Raw genomic sequence first — 26,463 nt, forward strand, 5'->3', positions numbered from 1 at the left:
GATACCGATAACTTTGTGCTTCTCAAAAACGATGGCCAATAAGTTATTTATATCTTGTTTTTTAAATGTACAGTAGCTGTTGTGTAGTTTGTGCACACCTGGAGTTAAAAACAACTTAAAACAATGTTGGTGTAGATTTGTCCTTACCAAATTTCATAACATCACCGCTCTTAACAAAACTATAAACCGTGGCTCTGAGTGGTTTGCAGGCCCACGGGGGCTGGTGTGTTCGTCAATGGTGGAGGACGCCGTGGCGATGAGAGTAGACCCCGCGCCTTTCTTTTCAGCTGGCTTTTGGGTAGCTTCTTTGACGGCGCAGGCGTCTTTGTGGGCTTTTGGGGCACAGTTGTGGCGTTTCAGGTGGCGGGTGGGGTTTGGTGTGTTGAGGGTCGATGTTTTTTTTGTTTTTTTCCTCTCTCTCCTCGAATAGAGCGTCCAGAGCGTTTGGTGCGGCTCACACACGAGGCAGTGGAGAGAGTCCCACACGATGTTTGTTTACAACACGTCACCTAAGGCCGAAAAGGAGCGCTTGAGAATTTCATTTCATTAAACATGCTAAAAACTAGTGTAGGTTTAGATACGCACAAAAATTAAATACAGTATGTTAAAAAGAACACGCCTCTCAACTATTTGTTGTCGGTGACAAGTAGAACCTTGAAAGATTTTCAGGGATTTGGGGGTGGCTCATTATCCTGGTAGAACTGCTCTCAGGATCAAGATGCAACAGGTCATCTCATCTTCCAAGCACACCGGCCCAAGCTGACAAACCTTGTGGGAGTATAATACTTGAAGATTCCTCAAAATTAGTCTGGCATCTCCTTGGGTGAAAATCCACCATTGTCTTCTCGCAAGCAACTACGCAGAAAGCTAAGCAGAGCTGCAGTGTTGTTGGATGTATCTCGTCACACATCCTCACATCACCTCCCAGTCACAGAAGACATCAAAGCAAAGTGGATTTGTTTTATTGACATTTGTAGTCGGGAGCGCAGGCACACTGCTTCAAGGCTGATGTCAGTAGTGTTGGACTTCAGGGATTTCCATTGACTTGTTGAAATAAGAGTGCATTGATTTGGGTTGTGCTTTTGTGTGTGAAACTTTCCTTGCAATGTGCCAGATGCACAAAACTGCCCTCTCAGACGCTCAGAGAGGGTGGAGGTGCTCCTGTTCTTTGGCATGAGACAGGACAGCTGCTTTGTAGAGGGAGTTTTAGGTGTGCTGTCATTCTTGGTCCTTGGGGTATTTCGACCAAAGCATGTCTGACCTTTTTATTGTATGTCAAGGCATCTAGGAACTGTTTTAATTTGTGGAAGAAATTGCACACATCAACGAACTGATACATTCATGACTTGCCATGTTTCTGTGTGTTTTACACTGCCAATAACGAAACACATGAATGCCTCTTTGTCTGTGAGATTGGGCTATGTTGACCTGTCAAGACAGGCATTCACTCTGAATTGTAATGGCATGTGGCTTTGTAATCAATACACAAACATTATGGCCTCTTTTGCTTCTGCTCTTCCCGCCATAAGGGACTCATGCCTGTTATGTGAGTGGGGACATCTGCCAGGGGAAACGTTTCTTAATCCTACAGCTGGTTAATGGGACAGTGACAGCTTGATTCAGTCTCTCTAAAGACCACTCTGTCAGGCATAAGACATGTTTCACATCATCTACTCACAAACTTTCCCACCTGGGGTCCATTAGATGTGGAGAGGCGTTGTGGCTGCCAGTGTGATTTTTACAGTTATTAGATATTTCTCCTCCTCTGGCTAGGTGTTTACTCAAGATTTATCTTAAAGCGTTCTAACACGAGGCCATTCGTACTGTGCTGGACATAGGTGTGATTCCCCCCCTCCCTCCTCCTCGCTCCCGCTGGGCTGTGCTCACGCCGAGCATTCCTGCTTCAGCTCGTTTGCGTGTACCATCACTTTTACAGTGCTGTATTACTGCAGTTTCCCAGACTTTTTATTTTGAATTGTTGTGATTATTGTTATTGTGGAAGGCGGCTGTTTTTAAATTACTTTCAAAAGGAGCGATCGCTCGATTAAATGTCACAGCTTTATTCCATACATGAATGTATTTCCATGGGTTTTAGCTTTTGTATTATTTTCAATCGTTCTATTTATTTGAGTTGTGAAATGTGTCGGTTATCATTATGTACTTGTGAGGAGCAATGACTGGTATGGTATGCTGCACACGTGTGTGTGCATGTAATCATGCCCTCACCTCTTCTCATCAGAGGGGAAGTTTACTGAACTTGAGCACTGATCAGGGGCCTCATCTATAAAAACGTGTGTAGAAATCTGACTAAAAGTCTGCGTACGACAGAAACCCAAAATGTGCGTATGGACAAAAATATTCAGACCTGGGGAAAAAAAAAAAGTGGCGTACGTACGCATTCACGCAATTTGTTTTTCATTGAGTCCACCTAGAGGAGAAATGTACGTATGCAACTCCGCCTAAAGTTACGCCCTTTGCACGCCTCCGTGCACGCCACGGCCCTGACACTGTCCACACAAATAAAGGCATGGTAAATAAAGGTTGCTATTGACGACATACTTTTATATATTGTTATTACTTGTCTTTTTTTTTTGCTAAACTGTCAAAAGAAATGCAAGAAACTGAGCACTAAGGACATATCAGCTGTGCCTTAAACCCTAGAATTATTTGACAACATGATGTTTTTTTATTAATTAATATTAATCGAACACATAATATCATAATTATAAAATGATGACGTATTCAAGCACTGCGCTGTTTTTATATACGGATACTATACGCTCGTGTGCAATGATGTGTTTATGATCAATGACAAATGATATCAGTCAGTGTGATGTCAAATAACACTTTCCACAAATGTTTTCAAGTCAATAACGGCGTGATGTGTTCATGCAATGATTGATAAATTGCTTCCATTGCATGTTTATTTCTAACATGATTTCACTTCACCACTTAAAATGCGCGTCGCCTTTTTGCCATTTCTCCAAAAAAGTGCGTAGGCCAACTATAAAGGGTGCGCACATTCTCACGCCAGGTTGTGTTTCCACAGTTGTTGGTTCAGCTGTGCGAGAGCACGTGGGTAAATCTCACTCTCTGACGCCTTAAGAGTTGTGCTGGCTATTCGTTTGACAGCCTAGGATTTCAGCTTGACGGCTTGCGCTCTCGACTGTCATTCTACAGACATAGGTTCAAACCCAGTGCGGAACTTGAGGCTGGGTGAACCAGGTGGTCTACATAGAGACAGAAATATCATTCTGTTATGTTAGTCAGAGTTGGTAAAGGGTACATGTTGAATACAGCAAGTGAACAAATGTATTAGCAATTGATGTCACACGGAGAAGAGGTGCTTCTTCCTACTCCTTTTTGGGCATGTGGAATTGTGAATAGTAATATGTGACGTATTCAAATGTAACTCGTATGCATGTTCAAAATAAATCAAACCATTACTTTTTCTCCACTGGTCATTTTTGCTGTTGCTTTCTTCTTTTGTTGTTTTTTTTCCTTAACACTGACTTTATTCCCATAATATTTTTACTTTATTCTCATAATATCACAACTTTTTCCCAACCTAATTTTCTAAAAAATTGCAACTTTATTCTTTGTTTTGTTACTATTATCGTGAAAATATTTTTTCTCATAGTATTAGGACGTTATGCTCGTAAAATTGTTGGCATAATGTTACAATGTTTCATCTTAATATTATAACGTTATTCTAATATTACTACTTATTATTCAAGTAAAATTTGGTTCTTTTGTTTGTTCCATTTTTCTTGTTTCCATTCTTTTTCTTGTTTAATTGTATTTTTAAAATGTATAGAGGGCTGATTTAAAAAAAAAAAAAAAAAATCAGCCACAGACCACACTTTGGACGCCCCTGCTCTATTCACTGATTATAAGACGGCCTGTCTGTTTCACACTGTGTTTTTTCTGGAAAACTAGAGTGTTTTTTTCAGGCCAATATGGTATACATAATGCGGCTCTTACATCATATTATTAATGGACTCTTTTCTAGCCATTTCATTTGAGTTCTGTTCTTTGTTTACCGCACGGTGCTTTTTTTTTTTCTGTTGTTACTCCAGTCTCCTGGCAGTGAGGTGTGCATTATATGTGCGGTGTGTTTCAGTCAATAAAAAGCCTATAGCCAAATGTCACTGGTGAAGAATCCGGCTTCGGTTTAGCAAACACACCATCACTGGTGTGACATTGAATTTCATACTACATTAAGCATTTTGTCCTCTGTGACCAAATAGTCATAAACTTTTTCGCTTTGGCCTTGTGCTGTTTTGACAGTTTAAATGATAGCACACCTTTCTCACGCTGCTCTGCCTTGTGTCTTCCATCAACAGCGCAGCAAGTAGGAATTTGCTGAAGTGTCACTTTAAGTTTCCTGCTTTAGGCCTTGTGTCATCACAAGGACATTTGGATTGAAACCCTCTAAGAAATACTTTTTTTTTTTTGGTATCAGGAATAACTTCCTCAGCCAGCAAAAAAGTGATAAAGGTTTTGCTGTTTGTGATCTGCTGTTGACAATCTTGACACCAAATCACATTAAACTGTTGCAGCTTACACCTGTACTTTTCTTGACGCACTCAAAAACATAAATAATAGCGATGTTCTGTTTTATTCTCTCCCTGTTTCCAGTGTGGACTTGGGTGTGGGGCTTTGTGGCCATCACCATCATCAGCCTGCTGTCTCTGTTGGGTGTTGTTCTCGTGCCCATCCTCAACCAGTCCTGCTTCAAGTTCCTTCTCACCTTTCTTGTGGCCCTGGCCGTGGGCACACTCAGTGGCGATGCGCTCCTTCATCTACTGCCTCATGTGAGTTAAAGGCAGATGGCCAGGGTGCAGTTGTGTAACCATAACAACCTGAAGTAAGCCTCCTCTGTGCCATACTGCAACACAAAAACATTCATGCTTAAAAGAGCTCCAGTCACTTCAATTAGTGGAATTTAGTGGTTACAATCATTCATTTGGTGCGACAAAACCCAAAACATACAACAGCCAAATAAATATTTCCCATAAGAAATCATGCAGATATGATTAATTCATTCCGGGACACCTTTTAGGTGTTTAGTGGGCACATGCATGGTGTGACTGGCCAAGTACGTTCTGTCTCTTATCTCCCAACCTTTCACTTTCTTGTCCTGTCAATAGTCTCAAGGGCAGCATGACCACAGCGGCACGAGCCATGGCACCGATCTGGCGACTGAGTTTGATGGAGTGTGGAAAGGCCTGACAGCGTTGGCTGGCATTTACCTTCTCTTCATTATTGAGCACTGTATCGGCATGTTTAAGCACTACAGGGACCAACGGGTGAGGAAAACAGCACCTAGCTAAGATTGATTATGTCCTTACTGCTGCCAGGTTAGATGCAGAAATCTCACAAGAATGTGGATGCACAGTTTAAGCTTTGAATTCAGGGTTGCAGTGAAATGTCATTCACCCATTAAGAATGTATGTGCTTCTTCTTGGAAGGGCATGAAGAATGTGTGTGAAGAGGGCAAGATTGGCAAGAAGTTGTCAGATCACAAATTAAATCACCACTCAGATGCAGAGTGGGTTCACTTGAAGGTGCTGGGTGATGGTGAGTAGCGTTCAGTCAGACTTTTCCTCTACCAAGTCAAGAGCCACCCCTGACGTCTTGATTCTTTTAGGTGCTGACAGCAGTGCCATCTCCTGTGACAATGATCACAATGACACGCAGCTCACAGAGTTTCAGATACCTTCACACTCTCCCACCAACAAGACGCCACTGAAAGCTCCAAACCCCAACAAGCGGTCACCCACTAAGGTGAATGGGCAGAAGGCCAAGCAGCACGGTCACGGACACGGCCACTCCCACGGTGGGAACTGCCACTCGGATCAGGAGATGAAGGACGCTGGTATCGCCAGCATCGCCTGGATGGTCATCATGGGCGACGGCATGCATAACTTCAGTGATGGGCTGGCTATCGGTAAGTAACAATGTTGATGTTTTTTTTTTTTTAATTCAAATTGTCAAAAATAAAGTATTGTAAAGTAAGAAGAGTTTGCAAGGAAGATCACTTAAAGGGACAGCAACCTTAAACAATCCAAAAATAGAGCAATAATTCAGTAAACAGTTCCCACCAAGCTGATCATAGAAACATCCTCATCAACATTGAGTGTTCTATGTTATTTGGGTATGTGATGTTAGTAGTGAACATTATGTTGAATTTTTACATTGCTGTCAATGAAATGAAAAAGTGTCAAGATATGCTCGATATTGGCTGTCTTACCTCATTGCCGATACCGATATCAACCGATACCGATATTGGCAGCAGCTCTTTTCATAAACTAAGGTCGTGAAATGAACACATTATGCTTCTCTTACTGTGATGGCACTGGATGCATTTCACAACTAAACAGTGTTTGCGCAAAATAAGACGAACACCGCAATGTGTAATGTAAGATATAGAAAATGTGGCAAGTTTATTTTAAACATGAACAAAATAATTAAAACAAATCATGGCCAATAGTCAACTCTTAAGCAATGCTGTTATGATTTGGAAACCTGCACATTTCTTTGTAGCACAAACATCCATATAAGAATGAAGTAAAGTATGAAACTCTGGACAGATGGTTTGATTAGGTCTCACTCGCACACCAATACAGAGAAAAAAAGAAAAGACTATACCGATATGATCCAATTTCTTATTTTTATGCCAGTATCGGTCTACAGTAATATCATTATTGGTCAATTCTAATTGTGTCTTCATTAAATCTGAATTCCTGGCACATTTTTTAATCTTGTAAAAGCGTACCTAATAAAGTGGTGAGTCAGTACACACAATTCCATTGCCACTTGCGTAATCAGTCCACCTGCAAGCAAATATACATTGTCCTAAATATTTAAAACGACATTCAGTGGTGGAATAATTGCAATGTTACACTGGTACACACATGGTGGTCACAGATTACCTACTTTAGTCATACTGTTGCCGCTGTGTCTGAAATGCCTGCATCACCGTGAGATGAGTCTTTATTTGAAACACAAACTATCTGTTTAAGCTGTTTCTAAGAAAAACATAGAAGCTACCAACATTTTGAGATCCATGCTGCTTATTGGACAGTGATGATAATGGTATTGATGTATGTCGTCACCTGACCTCTGTTAGTACAAATTCTCCTTTCTCTGTTAGTTCAAAATGTGTTGCACGTTCATGCAATCAGTCAGTGTATATTTCAAAACAAAAAATATTTCTGGCCACAAAAAAAAGCACATGGACCAGACCTGGCCCAGGGACTGCGAATTTGACGCCTTTGCACTCAGGTATTATCTGAACTAGTTCTCTTTTGTACAGTGTGTTTTGGATTAAACATTCAAACATCTTTGATGCCGCTTATCCTCACTAGGGTTGCAGGTATGCTGGGGCCTATCCCAGCTGACTTTGGGCAAATAGGCGGGGTATACCCTGGACCAATCAGCCGCAGGGCACACACAGACAACAATCCACGCTCACATTCATACCTATGGACGATTTAGAGTCGCCAATTAACCTAACATGCATGTTTTTGGAATGTGGGAGGAAAGGAGTACCCGGAGAAAACCCACACACACCGTGCGGGCCGGAGTAAATTCTAAAATGTTCCTTCAGTTTGTTGTAAAAGAGTATATTTGTCTCAATCATTCCAAATCAGATGTTACACAAAACAGCTTTAAAATCTGAAACATCCTTGAAACATGCACTCAGATCAGAGGTTGTATCAGGGTTGTGTGTCTGTTCTGTGAACACGAACTTGCGTAAAGTTGTTTCTTTCTCCGAGGATTTTCAGATTTGCCTTCCAGATCTCTTTGACACTGTGAACCTTTCTCCTCTTCAGGCGCTGCATTCAGTGCAAACCTCACAGGAGGCATCAGTACTTCAGTGGCTGTTTTCTGCCACGAACTACCTCATGAACTTGGTAAGTGTTGCTCACAGAGACCACACATAAAATATAAACAAAACAAGTCATGTTCTTGCACCAGCGACTGCACACATCACTTGTTTAGCGAGCAGAACAAAAGGGACACTGCCTCATGTGAAACCGCTTTCCCTCTTGAACTTGAATCAAGGTAGGTCCCGTGACCCGATTGTACCATGAAACCTTTTAAAAAACGCCCCCGTGCTGCTCTCCTCACTGCAGAAAAATGGATTTTGTCTGACAGCACTCAAGTGGCTTGTCAAAGCAAAGTGAGGCTGAAGCGCCATGCTTGTTGTTCAATGCAACCGTGAATCAAAAACAGCACAGGTGCCACAGCCGTCATTTGCATTCAGCCTGTACTCTCAGAGGACCATTCCCACTCTGCAACAGTGAACATTTTTGTTCCAAGCTGAGCTTTTTACGCCGCAGTACTCTCCTCTTCCTCTTTGTTTACGCTGAGAGGAAAAGTTGGCAAGGGTAACAGAGCAGTGTGTCCAATCATCATGATTAGTAATGTTGTGCAGCAGTTATTAGTCATTAGAAGTGTCATCTCCAAGAGGGTTTTTTTTTTTTTTCCTAGTAATGAACTGTAAGTCTTCACGCTCTGTGGAGTGGTGAAATAGGGACACAGCTGAGGTAAACAGTTGTTCTACAGTGCATGGCATAATTGCCCATTTTAGTCAAATTAGCTGCAGGATGCTTACAGAGCTGCCAACTCTTCCGGATTCTGCAGAAAGCTCCCAGAAATTGTCGGTTGTCTAGCGGCAACATTTAATTGATGATCCATCGATTACCCACTTAATTGACAATTATTTTGGTATTTGATTGTCTTTTCATTTAAGTACATATTCTGATTTCACCCTCTCAAATGTGAATATTTTTTTATTTCCATAGGCATTTATAAAATCAGACCCGTTATTTTGGTCTTTTCGGCAAAACAAGATATTCACACACATCGTATTTGACTTTGGAAAACGGTGATCAACATTTTTGCCTCTTTTCTGATATGTTGGGGACCAAACCACTGTTTGTGTTCATATTGATTTGGTCCGTCTTGGGCCTTCGCCGATTAATCGAAACCACAAGCTTCAGATTAATCGACTCAGAAAATAATTGTTCATTGCGGCCCTAAAACAGGCCCCGAACAGGTTACTGTCAACCGCACCCACAGCAAAACAACATTTGCATCCGTCTCGCTCCATTTAACCTAAAATAAATAATAAAATACTAATAATGAAAACACATTCACCGGCTGGGCTTATGCGTATTTCGTCCAATCAGAAGCCTGCTGAAAAAGCAACCACAGCTGACTTGGCCGTGCATTGTCGCGCCTCTGTTCATCAATATAGTACAATAATGTGCTTTTCATCTTTGAAATGGAGCCCAGGATATACATCATGAATGTTTTATTAATCGCCCGTGCGCGTTCTAACAAAGCACACGCACGCCCATGAAGCGGGGGTGGGGAGGATTAGGGGTGGATCTCCTGGTTTGCAAACACCAAATGTTGGTAAAAAGTGAGGTGATTAGGTTAACATGTCTAAAAATAATGTAATGTGTGTGTTATGTTGCACTTCCATGAATTGGAAACCTCAATGTGCATTAAGACCCTCTAAAAGAGCTTTCAAGTTCTGATGGTAGACTGACTTGTCATGTAAGGAAAATAGTTATTTTCTTGATCACCTGCTTCGGTGGTCTATAATATCATTGCACCATTCAATGTGACGCTTACGGTGTGTTTGCAGTGGTTCCTTTTCCATGTAGGGCACTAAAAGATTGTTTATTTCAAGGCATGGTGTAAAGGCGCTGCAGAGTTCTGTCAAAGTTTAAAAAGTAAAAATTCAAAAAATGTTTCTTGGAAGTTAAAAATGGAGCAATTATGCTTTTATTCTTAAGAAATCTTTTGTTTCCTGCTTGTGGTCTAAAAAATATGTCAAAAGCTAAATATTTCATTTCCGATTCCCCTGCAGAGTTTCTTTCTCTTTTAAAGTTAGTATGACAGTTTAATGTGCCAAAGTATTCATTGAACGGAAATATTTATAATGACTGTAAGCAACTTGTTTTTCTTTTTAAGCTAACCGTCAGAGAAGACAACACAGCACTTCCATTAAATGGGGGCGATAATAATTTAGTTTTTGTAAAAAAGTGCATGATGTGAAAAGTGCGTGTGACACTTTTCCCAACCTCTTACATGATGGGTGCTAGACCAAGCTCACTGCTGATAGGTCCTGAACGATTGTCAGAGGAAGTTGCCAGATTTATTGAAGCAGTCAAGTTATGGTGCAGCATTTCTCCTCATGTTGAGACGTACTCCAACATGCATCGCCGAGTTTTCTTTCTAGCAGAATAGATGATCACGAGACCAGTAGCAATAGGTCAGTTTCTTTGTTCAGTCTCTGTGCATATTGCCCCCCAAAAAAAGCTGCAGCGACACTGACCGTTAAGGCTGTGATTGGTCGGCGTGTGGAACATTATTTCCTGTATGTACACGACTCGTTCAGAGAGCAGACACTGCTTTCTCCTCCGTTTTTGGATCGACTGACTAGTTCCAGTTGCAGTAACACTCGCCTTCTCTCGTTAATTACCGTTGTTCGCGCTACGAAGGAATCGAACAAGCTAAATAGTCAATGAGAGCTGTGGTTACTCAGAGTTGACGTCACGTCACACGAGCAATCCTGACAAAGAGCTATAAAGTCAGAGGTGTCCAGAGTGCAGTGCAGGGGCAATTGTGGCCCATGGCTTGTTCTTTCTTGGGCCGCCACACATAGCAATAAAATAAAACAAAAAAGAACAGCAAAAAATGTTCTGTCCCGTCAAGTAACTCAACACAAAATGTAAACAAAAGTGAGTACACCCATTTTTAAACTGTCCTGAATTGGGCCCAATTAGGCTTTTTTTTCTCCCTGATGTCATGTGACTCGTTAGTGTTACAAGGCCTCACGTGTGAGTGGGGAGCAGGTGTGTTTAAATTTGGTGTTATGGTTCTCACAATCGCTCATACTGGTCACTGGGAGTTCAACATGGCACCTCATGGCAAACAAGTGTTGCTCTACATAAAGATGCTCGTGCTGAAACTGATCATACAGCACTTTAACAGGACAGGTTCCACTCAGGACAGGACTCGTCATGGTGGACCAAAGGCGTTAAGTGCACGTTCTTAGCGCCATACCCAGAGGTTGTGTTAGTGTAATAAATATGAATATTTGCAGTTATGTGAGGGATTCACTCACTTTTGGGAGATGCTGTGAATGGGTACTACGGTACTGCACCAACACACACCTGCCTTAAGACGTGTAGCCATTGGCTATTAAGCCAGCATGCTGGGGGACAAGGGTTCCATTGTCAGATGTACCACAAACCTTCAGTTCTGGCCCCGTGTTTTTACTCGTGTCCATGAATCCAGATGGTAAGACCGCTGTAGCGAAACTCCTCGTCTCAAGCAGATTGCAGAGTGCAGCCTCTCTCCCCATCTCCTGTTTAGCCTTTTTAAAGGATCACCGCTTGACGCCTGTCATACAGAGCTGGCAGTTTGACAAGCACACCCTTTGGCTCCTCGTGAACAGAAAAGGCGTGCCCGACTGGCAGCTGGAAGGGAAAGATGATGATCATGAGGGTTCTTTAACCACCCGGAGTGAAGCTAATTGGCAACGAGGGCCGATTTTAATTGCAGTAGATGAGGTGACGGCAGGCGTGTCGGAGAGTGGCAGGGGTTGGGAGCAAGGAGGTGGGAAGGGGAGAGGGAGTTCATCGAGCTTTGATTGATGGCTGACAGCAGAGAGGTAATTTATTCATGGCAGTAATTAGCAAGGAAAAGAGGCCACTTGTCACACGCGGAGGGGAAATGTAGGCCGCCGCCTTTTTCATATTCATCTAGCTCCAAATCCAGGGTGTTTCCGCTGAGACTTGCGCCGCTTCTTCGCCTTCAGCCTGGCGAGGACTGAAGAGGGTTCGTCTCACGTGTGTAATCATGAGCGCATTAGTGGGAAGGTTAGGCGCATTTGTTGGAGGGAACACTCACCGGTTCTGGTGGCAGCTCCTGTTGGCAGGCAAACATCTTTGCATGCATGAGAATGAAACACGCTCTGCCTTTCCAGGTGACTTTGCAGTGCTGCTGAAAGCGGGCATGACGGTGAAGCAGGCCATTGTCTACAATCTGCTCTCAGCCCTGATGGCGTACGTTGGCATGCTGATTGGCACGACTGTGGGCCAGTACACAGACAATGTCACCAGCTGGATCTTTGCCATCACAGCTGGCATGTTCCTCTACGTGGCTCTGGTGGATATGGTAAGCCGTCCTTGGCCTCCTGCGTGAGCAACTCAGCAACTTCTCCCGTGCTAACTTTCTCATCCCTTTCTTCTTCATAGCTGCCAGAAATGCTTCACGGAGACAGCGAGGAACACAAGCGCTGCCAGTTGGGTCACTTTGTCCTGCAAAATCTGGGCATGCTGACTGGGTTTGGCATCATGCTGCTCATCGCCATTTTTGAAGACCGCATTGTTTTCGATTTTGGCTTTTAGCGACGGACAGAAAGATGATGGAGTGGAGGTTTTAGTATTGTTTTCCTTGGCCTTAACCTGTGCGACATAAGGCCTGGTCTTGCCTGCATTGTGAGTCGCGTTAACGACCCGTGCCTCTATTCCAAAAGTCCAGTGCATACACATGTTTACACACGCTCTTCCTTACACCAAGGTGGGGGCTGCATGTTGTTGTCATCATCCTGTGCTGTGTCTTGTACATCTGTGGTGTATTCTACCCCGCCATCATCATCATCATCCATCATCCCGATGGCGCAATGTGTCAAAGCCAAGCCCAGCCCACTGGAGCGGCACCACAGCTGCACCTAACACCATCACAGTATGGCCTCCTTTGGAGAGCACAGAAGCACCTACGGGGGTTGGGGGTAAACCTGGTAGCTCATCTAAATAAAACATGTTTTGGCAGCTCTTATACTGCTGTCAAAACGAGCAGGAAATTCAACTATTCACTCTTTACCTCATTTTTGGGCTCTGGTTGCAGTGGAACCTGTTTGACAACCTGTAAGTGGACCACCGAGTAAAAAGTGCCCACTTAAGTGGGCATCAACGTACATGATCAATTGCTTTTGTTAACAGCAAATGTGAGACCCAAAGGCGTTATTTCTATGAAAAATGGGAGCGTTTATGTTAGGGGCGTCTTTTCCCCCAGAGGGCCACATCCTGACATTGAAAGGATGCAAGGGCCGCGTTGATGTTTCTTAAAGGATGCTAAGAAGTTATCAAGGAAAGGCAACATCTCAGCTTTGTGATATACCGTAGCTGAAAACGCCTATTATTTGCATCAACTTCGGTCTTTTTCGGCATTTTTTCCCCCCATTATTGCTGGGGTTTTTTTATATTTAAACTTTATATTCGTAATATTAGAACTTTATTAGAACTTTTTCTCCAACCTAATTTTCCGTTATTTCCTCATTTTACTTTTTGTGCCTCCATATTACAACTTAAGTAACATCTTTTTTCTTCAATATTTCAACTCTACGCTACTAACTTGTCATTATTTGTCCTCATATTATGACGCTCTCATAAAGTTGACTTTTCTCGTTAGAATACAACTTTTTTCTCGTAATATTCTCATAAAAAATGTTTTTTTCATTTCTTCTTGTTTTGTCTTCCAACTTTCTTCTTGTTCTTTCTCATAATTTTGACATTCCCAGAATATTTTGACTTTATTCTCGTACTATTATAACCCTTTCCGTAACCTGATTTTCCAAAAATTACATTTTTGTTCCCATAATTTTATGACTTAAAAAAATATGTCTTTTCTACTTTATGTGACTACAATGAGGTTATTTTCCTCATAATATTACAACATTATTCTTTGTCTCCTAAGTCCAGTTGTGGTCAGATTTCGGTGATCAACGTGGTTCCAGATAGTCGCTGGGGTTTCAAAAGTAAGGAGTTTGGCTTCTCAAAACAATATGCGCTCAAAAGAGTAATGCATTTGCATCACAAAAATGCCTACTCGGAAAAAATCAGACCTCACAAATGGCTCGGCGTTAATATTTGTCTCGCGCCGTATCCCTGCGCGCTGTTTTACAATGTGCCAAAGTCCGTAAATGGCCCCTTGAGTTTTGTCAACACGTGTTGTCGGATTCATTTCCAGATAATCGCTTGTGTTTTTGCAGTGTGCAATGTAAATTAAAATTTGCAAGGAGGAAAACAATGTCAACAAACTGCCGTAGGTTAAAACAACATTCTCATTCTCCTCATGTCTCTGGTGAAAATCACAAGTAAACGTGTTTTCACTTATGTCGACGACCACTTACGTAGACTCCAACGGGTTCCGCTGTACACAGAACCACTGCCGTAGACACCAGATGCCACGTAGTTTGAGTGAGATAGCAATGACGGGGATGGATGGCTGCTAGAGACATAAACATTCAGTTAGTGTGTTGTTTACAAGATATGCAAGCGGTACAGCTCAGTACGGTAAAATCTGATGGTTGTGGTTCCACTGAAGGTGGGATTCTTGATGCTTCATCTCATCAGACGACGATACACTCAATGTGTCATTAAGTGAAGTGTGTTGCTGCGTCATGCGGGCATTGTTTTGTTTTTTTCTCTTCACATTCATGTACTGTAATTGCACAAAGGAGTCACGGTGCTGTTAAATAGAATTGGAAGTCTCTTTGACTGATGACAATCAACAAATCATCTTGAAGCTGCCCTCAATAAAAACATTCCTCGCACTTGCAGGCTAACTTATGACCCAATGATCGGACTTAAGGGGGGGGTGGTGCTGACAGTGTCCTATTTAGACGAGCCCACGGCGTGACCACAGTGGCTGGTGCTTGACATGACCTCCTAGCTTCCTCCTCCATTGACATTCCATCAGCTGTTCTGCTGCTCACCAGCTAAGCTACGTCGCCAAGCTTCAGCTGCAAGAACACAAGTGTGTGTGTGTGTGTGTGTGTGTGTGTGTGTGTGTGCAAGCATTTATCCTGTCACTAACAACATTGCCAGTCACATGGAGCTCCTGTGAATGATCTTACTGTAGCATGAGCAACTGGTACATGCTTACGTAGTGTTAACTGTAAAATTCTTTGTACTGCCAAGTTAGAATGTTGACTAACTTTATTACTGGGTTTTTTTTGGTTGTTTTTACTGTGAAAATGGTGAAAAATTGGTGTGACAGAATCACCCGATTCTTTGATGTGATTCGTCTAAAGGAGATCGAATGTAGCGGTCTCTCTCAGTCTGTTGAAACATCAAATGCATTTTTATCACTTAGTTTTGGTTAAACTGTAGCTTATTTTGTTTGTAATTTTATTTTTTTTGGTTTAAAGTTTTTGTTAACTGTGTCCTTGCAAAAATCATCAGTAAAATGAAGGTCAACAATTCCATGTGTGAAATGCATCATATTTTGTTGTTTCCGTGACACTGAAAAAGCATCTGTGAGCATTTGGCAACGTGTTTGAATGACTTTTTGGAGTCAAAATTGCACAAAATATTGCCCCACTTTAAAGAAAAAGAATCCAAAACGTGACAAAAAGAGACCATGCATCTGTTATTGCATGTAATGAACAACAGAGTTAAGAACTAAGCTGGCAAAGAAGTGCGACGCCACGTCTGATCCAGTGCTCGGCACGCACGTCAGAGTTGAGCGTCATGGCAATGACGTAGTTGGTGGAGTGACCGGTGGTAGACAGAGTGCCTCGCCGCTCGCTGGTCTTATAGACGGGCGATACATAACACATCCTTTCTGCGATGTCCAGACGCTTCATTGGCTTCAACCACATCTGAGCGAGAAACGGAAGTGAGGAGTCACAAAAAAATGTTAGTAACGTTAAGTACACGATAAGCAGAGATGGTAATCAGTTGTATGGTAGCTAAGGCTGACTTTAGGGCGACATGCAGATCTGACATTGCTTGAACTTGAACAAAACTGGTTACCGTGAATACTTTACACTAACAAGATGCGTTCACCTTTGACTTGCTGGACAGGCCTATTGCCTAAGCCATTTTTCTCATTTTTTATAGGCCTGCCAGGGTATCCGCCGTCTTAAAAAGTCTAAAATCCGACAACAACTCCAAAATGGGAAAACAATAAAAGGACTTGTGCAGCCCTGCAGAATTTTTGCTGAGTATCGTCATGTCCGACAAATGCAGAGGCAATATTTCCAATAGGAAATACAGCAACCCAATTAATCTGTTGCAGGCACATAAGAATATTCAAGGACCATTGGATGGAATTTATTGGTGATGCAGACGTCCCGTACATCCTGGCCACATCGAATTCAACAGTGTTTCTCACCTTCTTCATCACGTTTCTGGCACTCACGACTTTCCTTGGCCCCATGGCGGATTATTTAGCACCTTCACTGGTTTTAGCCTTTTTAACTTAATTAAAGGTATAAAAATGGCCACTGCATGCTTTCATGTTTTTCCCCAAAGTTTGCATACCTGAGCAATTACGTGTGACATATTTGACAACAATATGGATCTTTTAAATCATCAATTTTGGATAAATTCATGAAAGAAGGAAGAAAAAAAGACCAAATGTGTCAAAAGACTCCCTCCTAAAATGAAAACTTTGGGGACTCGCATCTCAAACATACTGTAAGTGGTAAGGAGGTGGAATCCCTGAAGGCTTTTAATAAGTCTTGCTTATGCAAAAGAGATAAACTGGGCCACTGGAAAAAAAAAAGCTAAAAACAAAGAAAAAAAAAACCATAGCAAGCTTAGCTCATCTGCTTCTAAATGGGTCTTTGTTGAGATTTGCATTTCAAAGCAGCTTTGTTGTGTTTTTCTCCACCACAAATAGTAAACACATTTTTAATTATGTTAGGCTCTTGTCAAAGAGCGATTGTGTTAATAATCTGCCACGCAATTATTCATCATCACTCAGAGCAATGTGAGAAAAGACACAAGAAGGTAGAAAGTTAATAGGAAGGCTTGCTTGTGGCATTTTCCATCTCCCGTCTACTTTCATCCACTTCATCCGACAACCGAGGGTTGTTCATTCATCAACGCAAATGTGAGGAGCAGCACTTCCTCCCGGCGTAATGCAAAGGGAGGCCATGTTGTGCGTCTGCAGAGGAGCTGTGATCATCCTCTTGGGTGCAGCTTCATGCTTTACAATATTCTTTATTTTTTTCAAGCCGCCTCGTAGGACGAGCTGCAATTTGCCCCATTTTCACAATACGACAGGCGAGGAGGGTTTCGCTCTTCTGAGACCTCCTTGGGGAATTTGCAGGAGCACAATCAATGAATAAACTCCTCAGGGGGCGGCTTTATGCAAGAAGTTGTTGCGCAACGTCTTTCTTTGCGGGCTCACCTGCGGACACGGAGACTCGTCAGCTCTACATTCACTTAATAACACAATTTTCCGTTTAAACCGTCACATGATGCGGCCAATAATGTCCCATTGCCGTGTTTTAACCCTCATCTTGTGACCGTTGTTATATCTCTAAAAAATGTAGTTAATTTGATATAATTTGACTTGTGTGAATTGTGTTAATTTGCATACAATTTTGTGTATGCTTGGGTCCTAATCTACTAAGATGCCAAACAACGAGCGAGTGAGCAAACTAAAAAACTGCATTGGCGGGTGGCACAGTAGTAACACTTCCAAACATGCTGAAAAAAAAGATGCAAAAACAGAGGCCGCAAACAGGTTTCAGATTTGACAAATGACAATACCGGTGCTAAATGGATACATTTGCAACTTCTCCTCCCAGTATTCTGTGCACTGATCATCTGCATGTACAGTAATCCCTCATTTATCGTGGTTAATTGGCTCCAGACCTGACTGTGATGAGTGAATTGATAAATTCCATTTATAAATAAGGTATCCTACCTCCTACCTTTTTGTAGCTAGAGCATAGAAAACCTCTTTGAGCTTTAATTACGGGTTTTAACATTATTAGACACCTCTAGACATGTAATAACAACCCCATAGTCAATTTTACGCTCGTATTACCCAAAATAGTAGACACAATAAGAGTAAATAAGCATTTTAAGACATAAATAATGGTCATGTGTGCTGCTGTAAGTGTGTTCCGGTGCTCGGAGAGCTGAGTGTGGGGCTTTGTTCATCAAACCTGCAATTAAAGCCTGTTGTTCTGGCTATCAAGTCTGGTAATTGTGTGTCTCACCAAACATTACCGACCAGTGTAGAATACTACATATCATTTCATGTCTTTGAATGCTTCTTCTGAATGCCTTATACTTGTATGTTCGTTCATTTAGCAATTTTTATGTTTGAAAATACTTAATTTATGTAAAAAAAAGACCTAAAATTTGCTTAAACATGCATATTCTAACAAATAATAAGCCATATTTAACAGCATGATTTATTAATTAATACCGTGATAGAGTGAAGCCGCAAAATTCAAAGTGCGCTGCGTTCTGCATGTTCATGAAGGCAAAAATGCAAAATGGATTGCCAATGCTACATTCTTCATTTGACCAGACGCAATCCTCCTCCTGTTAGCTCAGCATAAATCAGCATTGTGCACGCTATCGAGTTGTTATATACATTTTTATACACGCAAACCTCAAGTAGCTCAGGCCTTTGGTGTTTGCGGTCAAGAATGAAACAGTGAGCTCTGGTTTGCCTGACGAGGAAACACACACACACACACACACACACACACACACACACAAACTTTGTCCAGAAGAGTCTCTTAGCCACCTGTTGGCAGTGATCACGGTTGTGTCGCAGCGCTTTTTGTTGCACCTTTTGGAGCAAATTGATAACAGAAGGCAACCTCTTGCTTAGCGCTAGCCTGAGGTGTGTGTACAGTGTATGTGTACAGTGTATGTGTATTGCCGTGCAGTACTCACCACAGGCATGGTGTCATGCAGCACTTTGGGGTATGACTCAGCAAGAAGTTTGGTCTTCCTGTCCCAGCGCGCACCATCGAGGAAGAGGCCACGGATGTAGACACCTACGTTGCAATTCAGTATTAGATACCATGTTAGGAGATGAGATACTGCATGTACTGTATGTGTTATTGTATTGCTTGTACTAAATATCACAACTGAAACCTGTTGCATGTTACCCCATTTTCCTTTAACACGATTACGGATAATGACGAGCTGGACTCGTTTCATGCTCGTACTCGGCAAAAATGCATTATCCGTAAGAGATACTCGTCTAAAACAAGTATCCCGCTCATCCCTAGAATACAGTACATAGATACCTCAGTTGTTTTACTGATCCTTTCCACAACAGTCAGAACAATGGTTCTCTATTGTTTTCCATCATGCCCCTCATAGGGGGCAGAATCTTTTTCACACCCCCTCCTGAATTGGAATACTGTTGGGACTTTATATGTATTGAATTATCTGTACAAACCACTGTACGAGTGTACGAGCCCCACTATTTGAGAAGCATAGCGTTAATAAGATTACACAAATGATACACAAAGATGTGACATATACTGTACATCGAATATCATACTAGTTGACCTTTTTATAAGTTACACCTTCGGCTTGTCTGCAGTGGTTTTGGAAGGAGTGGGCAAATTTCGGTATCGATTCAATACCAAGTAAATACAGGGCCACTGTAGGGGAAACTGATACGGATGCTTTTGACTTGACACTTTTCAAGATAATGATATGATTTGGTGATTTGGCCTTTAATTCGTTGCACGTGATTAGAATCAGAATAAAACTCAAAACAAATGTTTTCGGTAGACACATTTTAAAAATGGAATGTATTTTTATGTATTTATTTCATTTGTGAAAAATGTAAAAATATATCAATACAAGAATATAAGAATGTAACAATATCCACAAAATAATACAATTCTATGACGTACAACTGAGCAAAATAAAATCAGCAGTGCAAAATGAAGTAAACAAAAGCAAAAACTGCAGTTGTCTCTCGTTCAAATCCTTTGGCTTTTTGCCCCGAAGCCCTCCTGTGTCCAACAATATGAACAAAATACAACTATTTGTGAACATAAACACAAAAGCAAACTGAAAAAGATCAATCTCACTGCGCTAGTATTGATTCGACACTGATACTACCCTTGGTATCGACACTATCATTTGGATCGATTTGCTCACCTCCAAGGTTTCGGACCTCATAAGCTCCAAGAGGAATATTTCCTGCGTACGTCATCTCAAATACAGCATAATGATGGTAAAAGAGAAGACATATCGAGATAATGGATTGTCAGCGTGATAACATTAGCAGCCTCGCCGTGTTAGCAGCGTGGTGGAGCCCAGCTGGGGGGTGATTGAGGGGTAAAGCTGTCTGAGACTTTGACGGAGAGTCAGAGCAGTCAGATGCGCAGTATGGGGCCAATGTAGGCCTGCATGTTGATGCGACGCTGGGATGTTTTCGGTTTTCTGCCTTTGCCGCCTCGTTTTCCATCAGCCTACTGTCAGTTAGCATCAGTTTCCTCTCGTCTGTCACCCCCCGGTACGCACTTCTTCTGAGCGAGCTTAGGCTTTGACTCATTAGTCTTTAGCATGTTTTTTTCCGTCTCATTCCTGCTCCGAAGCAGAAAGGCATGCCAATGTTACCTTACAATACCAGCTTTGATATCATTTTGATGGCACGCTGACTTGTAACAAGAACACGCGTCTCGCGGCAATCGCATCAGTGCTAGCTTGTGATGTTATTGTTGGTAATCATGAGACAGTGTTTATTCTAAGACTTGACGGGTGAACGTTCACATGTGCAGAGTACCTCGAGTCAAAAATTGACAATTGCGGTCAGTACATAATAGCCACTAAAATATAATTTAGGCATTTAGGCCTGTAGCTCATTTTTTTATTGGCCTGTGGCATATTTTTAAAAAAGGGCTTGAATCAGAATATTATGAATTTGGATATTCAACAATAGTTCAAGTTGATCAATTACCAATTTTATGTTGGATAATAATCATAATTATACAATTATTCTTTTTATTTTTTATTTAGCTTTGATTAATTTTATTTTTTAATAACGTAATTGTATTATGCTTTAGGGGCAAAATGCTAAGGAATCTGACTAAGAGACAATCGTAGTTTTTGCTTTTATTTATTTTACTTATTTCGTAGTATTTTAACTATTTTAACTATTTTAACAACTATTGCTACATATTAATTATTATTTTGTTGATACAGCGGAACCTCGGTTAGCATACGCCATGGTTAGCATGTTTTCTGGTTAACATCGATCACGCACGGCAAAATTTTGCCTTGGTTTACGTACCTTTTCGGGTTAGCGTACAATATGCCGCACATCTTGTTGTTATAATACACTGCCTGAGTCCGACTGTGTTCCGAAAGTATTTTTAGCACGTCCTTGTTGGCAACCTATTAGCTTGCTAATACAGCACTTTGGTTAGCATACGACCCGGTTAGCGTGTTTTTCAGTTAACGTAAAAAACGTATTCCACAATCTTGCCTAGTTTGTGTGCATTCTCCGGTTAGCGGCAATATGCCGCAAGTTTTGTCACGTTATTAATACACTGCGTGAGTCCAACTGTGTTATGAATGTATTTTGTTTTTTTCATCGTCCCTTTCCCCGTTAGCATCTTATTAGCTAGCTAAACAAAAAGGCAACTAGAATCACCCGTCTATGATGTCGTCAGCAGTTGACTCTCAAACATGTTAAAACAAAACAATAGTTCTACATGACGTTCAACGCTTCAAACAATTCTAAATGCGTATAAATGATAACTGAAAGGGATAAATTAGGTTTACTTTTCCCCTTATTGAAAAAGTGACGTGACCCAAAGACACGATGTGGCAGCGAGATCAACCACCACCACCACCTTCGTATTTTCAGTCATGTCAAGAGACGATAAAAACATGTTCGGTGTTAACATTTTTGGCTTTCTGCAATGGACTAATTGGATTTGCATTGTTTTTTATTGGAAAAATTGATTTGGTTAGTGTACGTTTCGATTAGAGACAGACCTTCTGGAACAGATTAATGACGCTAACCAAGGTCCCACTGTGATATTGTCTTATATTGTTGTATTTATATCTTCATGAGTTGTTCAAAAATAAGTTTTTTGCTGAAAATATTTTTTGTTTGTTTAAAAACCTAGCCCTGTTTTTTTTATAGTGATTATAATCATGATTAAAAACTTCAGAAAAGTAAGTATCAAGTCAGTATCAGTATCTGTATCGCCAATACCAGCCTTGCATCTACTTGGTATGGGTTCGATAACAAAATTCTCTCATCATCTTACCGTCATCCGGAGCTCGTTTGTACTTGATGTCATCTAGGACCTCAAAATCAAAGCCAAGCAAGTCAATGGGAACTGTGTGTTTTCTGGCATAGTTCTGCTGACTCCCTGTCAGGAAGGCCTGCGTGAAGAAGAATCCGGAGACCCAGAACACAGCAGGGGTCCCCTGATCAAACCATTCCTGAATAGACAGAAGCACAGACAAGACAATTGGGACAAGGACATAGTTGACCCACAGTGATCAAGATGGCCGTTAATGTTTGTGTATGTTTCCGTTTCAGGAGTAACCAGTTGGTGTCCAGGGACAACAGATGAAAAATAACCTTTTGGCTAATTCTGGTGCATTTGCAGCAATGCTATTTAATGTACACTGTCCCTGTCAAATAAACTAATAAATAAAAATAATACACAGCATTTCAATGTAATACAGTACAGTGGTCGGTTTTTATTATTCATTTGTTCCAAACAAAAAACGGACTAGTTTGTTAGTACGATAACCAAGACAGTGCATGAAAACAGAGGCAAATTTTTGCCACAATTTTAGCCGAAAACCAAATAGTCAAAAGTCTCAAGTTTGACTGTACCACGAAACTTGTACAGTGGAACCTGTTTAAGTTGACAGCAGTAAAATTGGCTAACTCACTTCGACATGACAAATGTCGACATAACCTAATACATTTACTTGCACATTCACTTGTGTCTTTCGCCAGAGACACGAGGAGAATGAGCCATCATAAAGGATTGTTTTCTTCCATTTGTGCAAAATTTAAATGGATGCATTTTGTTAGTTGCAAAAAGGGGGATGAAAGCGTGGCTGACAAGTCTACCGAGGCTTTGAAGGCAGTTCCTTTCCTAAAATGTTTTTGACAAGGCAAGCTGCTATAATGTGAAAACACACATTTATGTCTAAAACACACACACACACAAACACGCACACACAGTGCTTTCCCTCAGCTGATTAATGATAAATAGGAATCTTCTCCCAGTAAAACCACATGATGGCTCCTTTATGGAAAGCATTCCAGTTGTTGGGAGCCTGGGGTGTTTTGTTGTTGTGGAAATCAAGTGGTTTCATGTATTCAAGTGTGACAGCTTTGACCATGGAGGGCTGGAGAGCAGTGTCTATAATTGTGTAGCTCAACACTGGTGAAGTAGCGTTACAGTACACAAAGACTGTCTTTATGGTCTTCCTATAAACCCATGTCCTCGATGTCTTTTTATGTGTTTAGTCTTAAAATGCATGTCATGCATGACCGTGTTTCAGTTGGCTCCATACTTGGCGTACACTGCAAGGTATGGTGCCCAATTTGGATTTTTTTGTTAAAATTCATCTTTTATGTAGTTGTTTGCGTTACCAAAAAAAAATGTGCCTTGTAAATGTGAAGACATGCGTCCGGGAAGTGACATGCATATGCACAAAACACAATACACAAAAGACATAAGTAAGCATGGCCCCAATTTGTCTATTTTGTGCAATTGAGTCAACATTTTCTTAGCCAAATTTTTTCATGGAGGAGATTTAAGAGGAAGAGGGCAAGAAATTTAGGCTGCGCCATCTGTTCCGAGGAGTGTGTGGGTGAGGGGTCAGGAGCCAGGAGTGGTGGGACATTGACGTGAGCCGCTTCACTGACATAGATTTTTAAAAATAATTTTTGGATGACAAGAAGAACTTTTGCCTACATTGCTGAGTACCTTTGCCCAACCCCACCCATCTTCTTACGCTTATCCGAGGTCAGGTTCGCGGGGGCAGCTGCCTAAGCAGGAAAGCACAGACTTCTCTCTGCCCGGCTACTTCATCCACCTCCTCCCGGCGGATTTCGAGGCGTTCCCAGGCCAGTTGAGAGACATAGTCTCTTCAACGTGTCCTGGGTCTTCGCCAAAGCCTCCTACCAGTCGGCCGTGCAGAACACATTCCCCAAGGAGGTGTCCAGGAAGCATCCTGACCAGATGCCCGAGCCACCTCATTTGGCTCCTCTCTATGCGGAGGAGCAGCGGGGTTCTACACTGAGTTTCTCCCGGATGACAGTGCTTTTCACTTTATCTCAAGGAGAGAGCCCAGCCACCCTACGAAGAAAATTTTGGCCGCTTGTACCCGCAATCTTGTCCTTTCGGTCATGAAAGCTCATGACCATAAGTGAGGGTTGGAACATAGATCGACCGATAAATAGAGAGCGTTGCCTTTCGGCTCAGCTCCCTCTTCACCACAAAGATGAAACCAGCAGGACCACATCATCAGTAAAAAGCAGAGATCCAATCCTGCAGCCACCAAACCGGAACCTCTCAACACTATGGCTGCGCCTAAAAATTCTGTCCTTAAAGTAATGAACAGAAGCGGTGACAAAGGGCAGCCCTGGTGGAGTCCAAAGCCCGCAGGAAACGGGTCCGACTTATTGCCAGCAATGCAAACCAAACAGCGGTCACACAGGGAACGGCCAGCCAGCTGGAGTGCTCCCCACAGAGTTCCTCGAGGAACACGGTCGAGTGCCTTCTCCAAGTCCACAAAACACATGGTTGGCAAAACTCCCATGCACCCTCAAGGACCCTGCCGAGAGTGTAGAGTTGGTCCACAGTTCCACGACCAGGACAAAAACCACACTGCTCCTCCTGAATCCGAGATTCAACTATCCGGCGGATCCTCCTCTCCAGAACGCCTGAATAGACCTTACCAGGAAGGCTGAAAAGTGCGATCCCACGATAGTTGGAACATGCCCTCCGGTCCCTCTTCTTAAAAGGGGACCACCATCCCAGTTCCCAATCCAGAGGCACCATCCCCGACATCCATGCGATGCTGCAGAGTCGTGTCAAATCAAAACACAGCCACAGCATCCACAGCCTCAACAAACTCCGGCAGGATATCATCCACCCTCAGGGCCCTGCCACTGAGGAGCTTTTTAACAACCTCGGCAACCTCAGCCTCAGAGGTAAGTGAGTCCACCGTGGAGTCCCCAGGCACTGCTTCCTCAATGGAAGACATGTCGGTGGAATTGAGGAGGTCTTCGAAGTATTTCTTCTACCGGTCCACAACATCTCAAGTCGAGGTCAGCAGCACACCATCCCCACCATACACTGCGATGATTGTCCCTCACAGACCCTCACCAACATCCTCCCCCACCATCGGAGCCAACTCACCACCGGGTGGTGATCGGTTGCAGCTCCGCCCCTCTCTTCAGGGGTGAGTGTCCAAAATATATGGCCGCAAGTCCGACGACATGACCACAAAGTCAAACACTGAACTTCAGCCTCAGGTGTCCTGGTGCCAAGTGCACATGTGTACACCCCTCTGCTTGAACATGGACAGTCCAGTAACAAAACACCACTCAGGTTCTGATCGGGGGGGCCATTCCTCCCAATCACGCCTTTCAAGGTCTCACTGTCGCTGCCAACCTGAGCGTTGAAGTCCCCAGCACAACAAGGGAATCGCCCAAGGGAGCACTCTCCAGTACTCCCTCTAAGGACTCCAAAAAGGGCAGGTATTTTGAACTGCTGTTTGGCGCATAAGTGCTGCAGCACTACATTGTAAAAAAGGGTGTACACAGTATACTGATGAAGTATTCCATTTGAGACACAGCCTCTGTGTTTCTGTACCTGCAGGAACTGGAGTCGCTCCATGAAGTCATTGATATAGCTTCCCAGGGGTTTGAGGCTGGGGTAGGACTTTTTCATCCACATGCCTGGGATTTTCCCCTTAAGGATGCTGATGACCACCTCCTCCAGCTCGGAAGACATTACAACCAGCCCCTGCACATAACCGCATGCCATTTAAAATTTTATTAAGTCATTTCAACATGCCCGTGAAAAGAAAAACACATTATACAAGAGATTTATAATTCAACAATCTACAAAAAAACGATATTAGGAATGGTACAAAGAAATCAGATTAATTATTTCACAGTTGGAAATGGCAATTATGATGACATGAATAGGCTGATGATGACATTCTATAGGTAGCTGTGTGATGTCACAGTATGAGCGGAACGGTATTAACTACATGATTCAGCAATGTTGCATTTTTGCGACGTTGACACTAAAAACTGTATATCGGCTTTCAATGTAGGTAAAAAAATAATACAGATGTTGGCCGATATCACATCTGTATGCCAATATCGGGCTGATAATTATCGGTGGCTGATATTATCGGACAACCCTAATTATTTCATTACCGTACTATTTTCTTATGTAATTAAACCAGCAAAGAGGGCATTTGGGAACAAATGTATTGCAATTGATGTGAAATGGATAGGGGGTATGATTAAATAAGCTTTGCTTCTTCCTACTCCTTTTGGACATGTGGAACTGTGAATTGTATTATGTGATGTATTCCAATGTACTGTAACTTGTATGCATGTTCAAGTAAATTAAATCATAAC

General features: G+C 42.1%; 2 protein-coding genes across 5 annotated transcripts in view; one reads left to right on the forward strand and one right to left on the reverse strand.

Moving 5' to 3' along the window:
- slc39a10 (solute carrier family 39 member 10) overlaps window positions 1-15,311 on the forward strand; it is a 41,269-nt gene extending 25,958 nt beyond the window's left edge. For 3 of the 4 annotated variants that reach the window (XM_054786959.1, XM_054786962.1, XM_054786961.1), the window contains exons 5-11: window positions 4,642-4,817; window positions 5,154-5,312; window positions 5,475-5,583; window positions 5,654-5,953; window positions 7,842-7,922; window positions 12,017-12,207; window positions 12,288-15,310. In XM_054786959.1, the coding sequence (XP_054642934.1) occupies window positions 4,642-4,817; window positions 5,154-5,312; window positions 5,475-5,583; window positions 5,654-5,953; window positions 7,842-7,922; window positions 12,017-12,207; window positions 12,288-12,440 (1,169 nt within the window). In that variant the 3' untranslated portion in view covers window positions 12,441-15,310. Of the gene's footprint in view, window positions 1-4,641; window positions 4,818-5,153; window positions 5,313-5,474; window positions 5,584-5,653; window positions 5,954-7,841; window positions 7,923-12,016; window positions 12,208-12,287 lie in introns of all 4 variants that reach the window. The other variant, XM_054786963.1, reaches the window with a different exon arrangement.
- dnah7 (dynein, axonemal, heavy chain 7) overlaps window positions 14,528-26,463 on the reverse strand; it is an 83,558-nt gene continuing 71,622 nt past the window's right edge. Inside the window, exons 61-64 of the mRNA XM_054786392.1 lie at window positions 25,682-25,834; window positions 22,100-22,277; window positions 18,747-18,850; window positions 14,528-15,697 (exon numbers count right to left, since the gene is read on the reverse strand). Of these exons, the coding sequence (XP_054642367.1) occupies window positions 15,491-15,697; window positions 18,747-18,850; window positions 22,100-22,277; window positions 25,682-25,834 (642 nt within the window). The 3' untranslated portion in view covers window positions 14,528-15,490. The remainder of the gene's footprint in view (window positions 15,698-18,746; window positions 18,851-22,099; window positions 22,278-25,681; window positions 25,835-26,463) is intronic.

Source organism: Dunckerocampus dactyliophorus, chromosome 9 (assembly GCF_027744805.1).
Source record: "Dunckerocampus dactyliophorus isolate RoL2022-P2 chromosome 9, RoL_Ddac_1.1, whole genome shotgun sequence".
NCBI lineage: Eukaryota > Metazoa > Chordata > Actinopteri > Syngnathiformes > Syngnathidae > Dunckerocampus > Dunckerocampus dactyliophorus.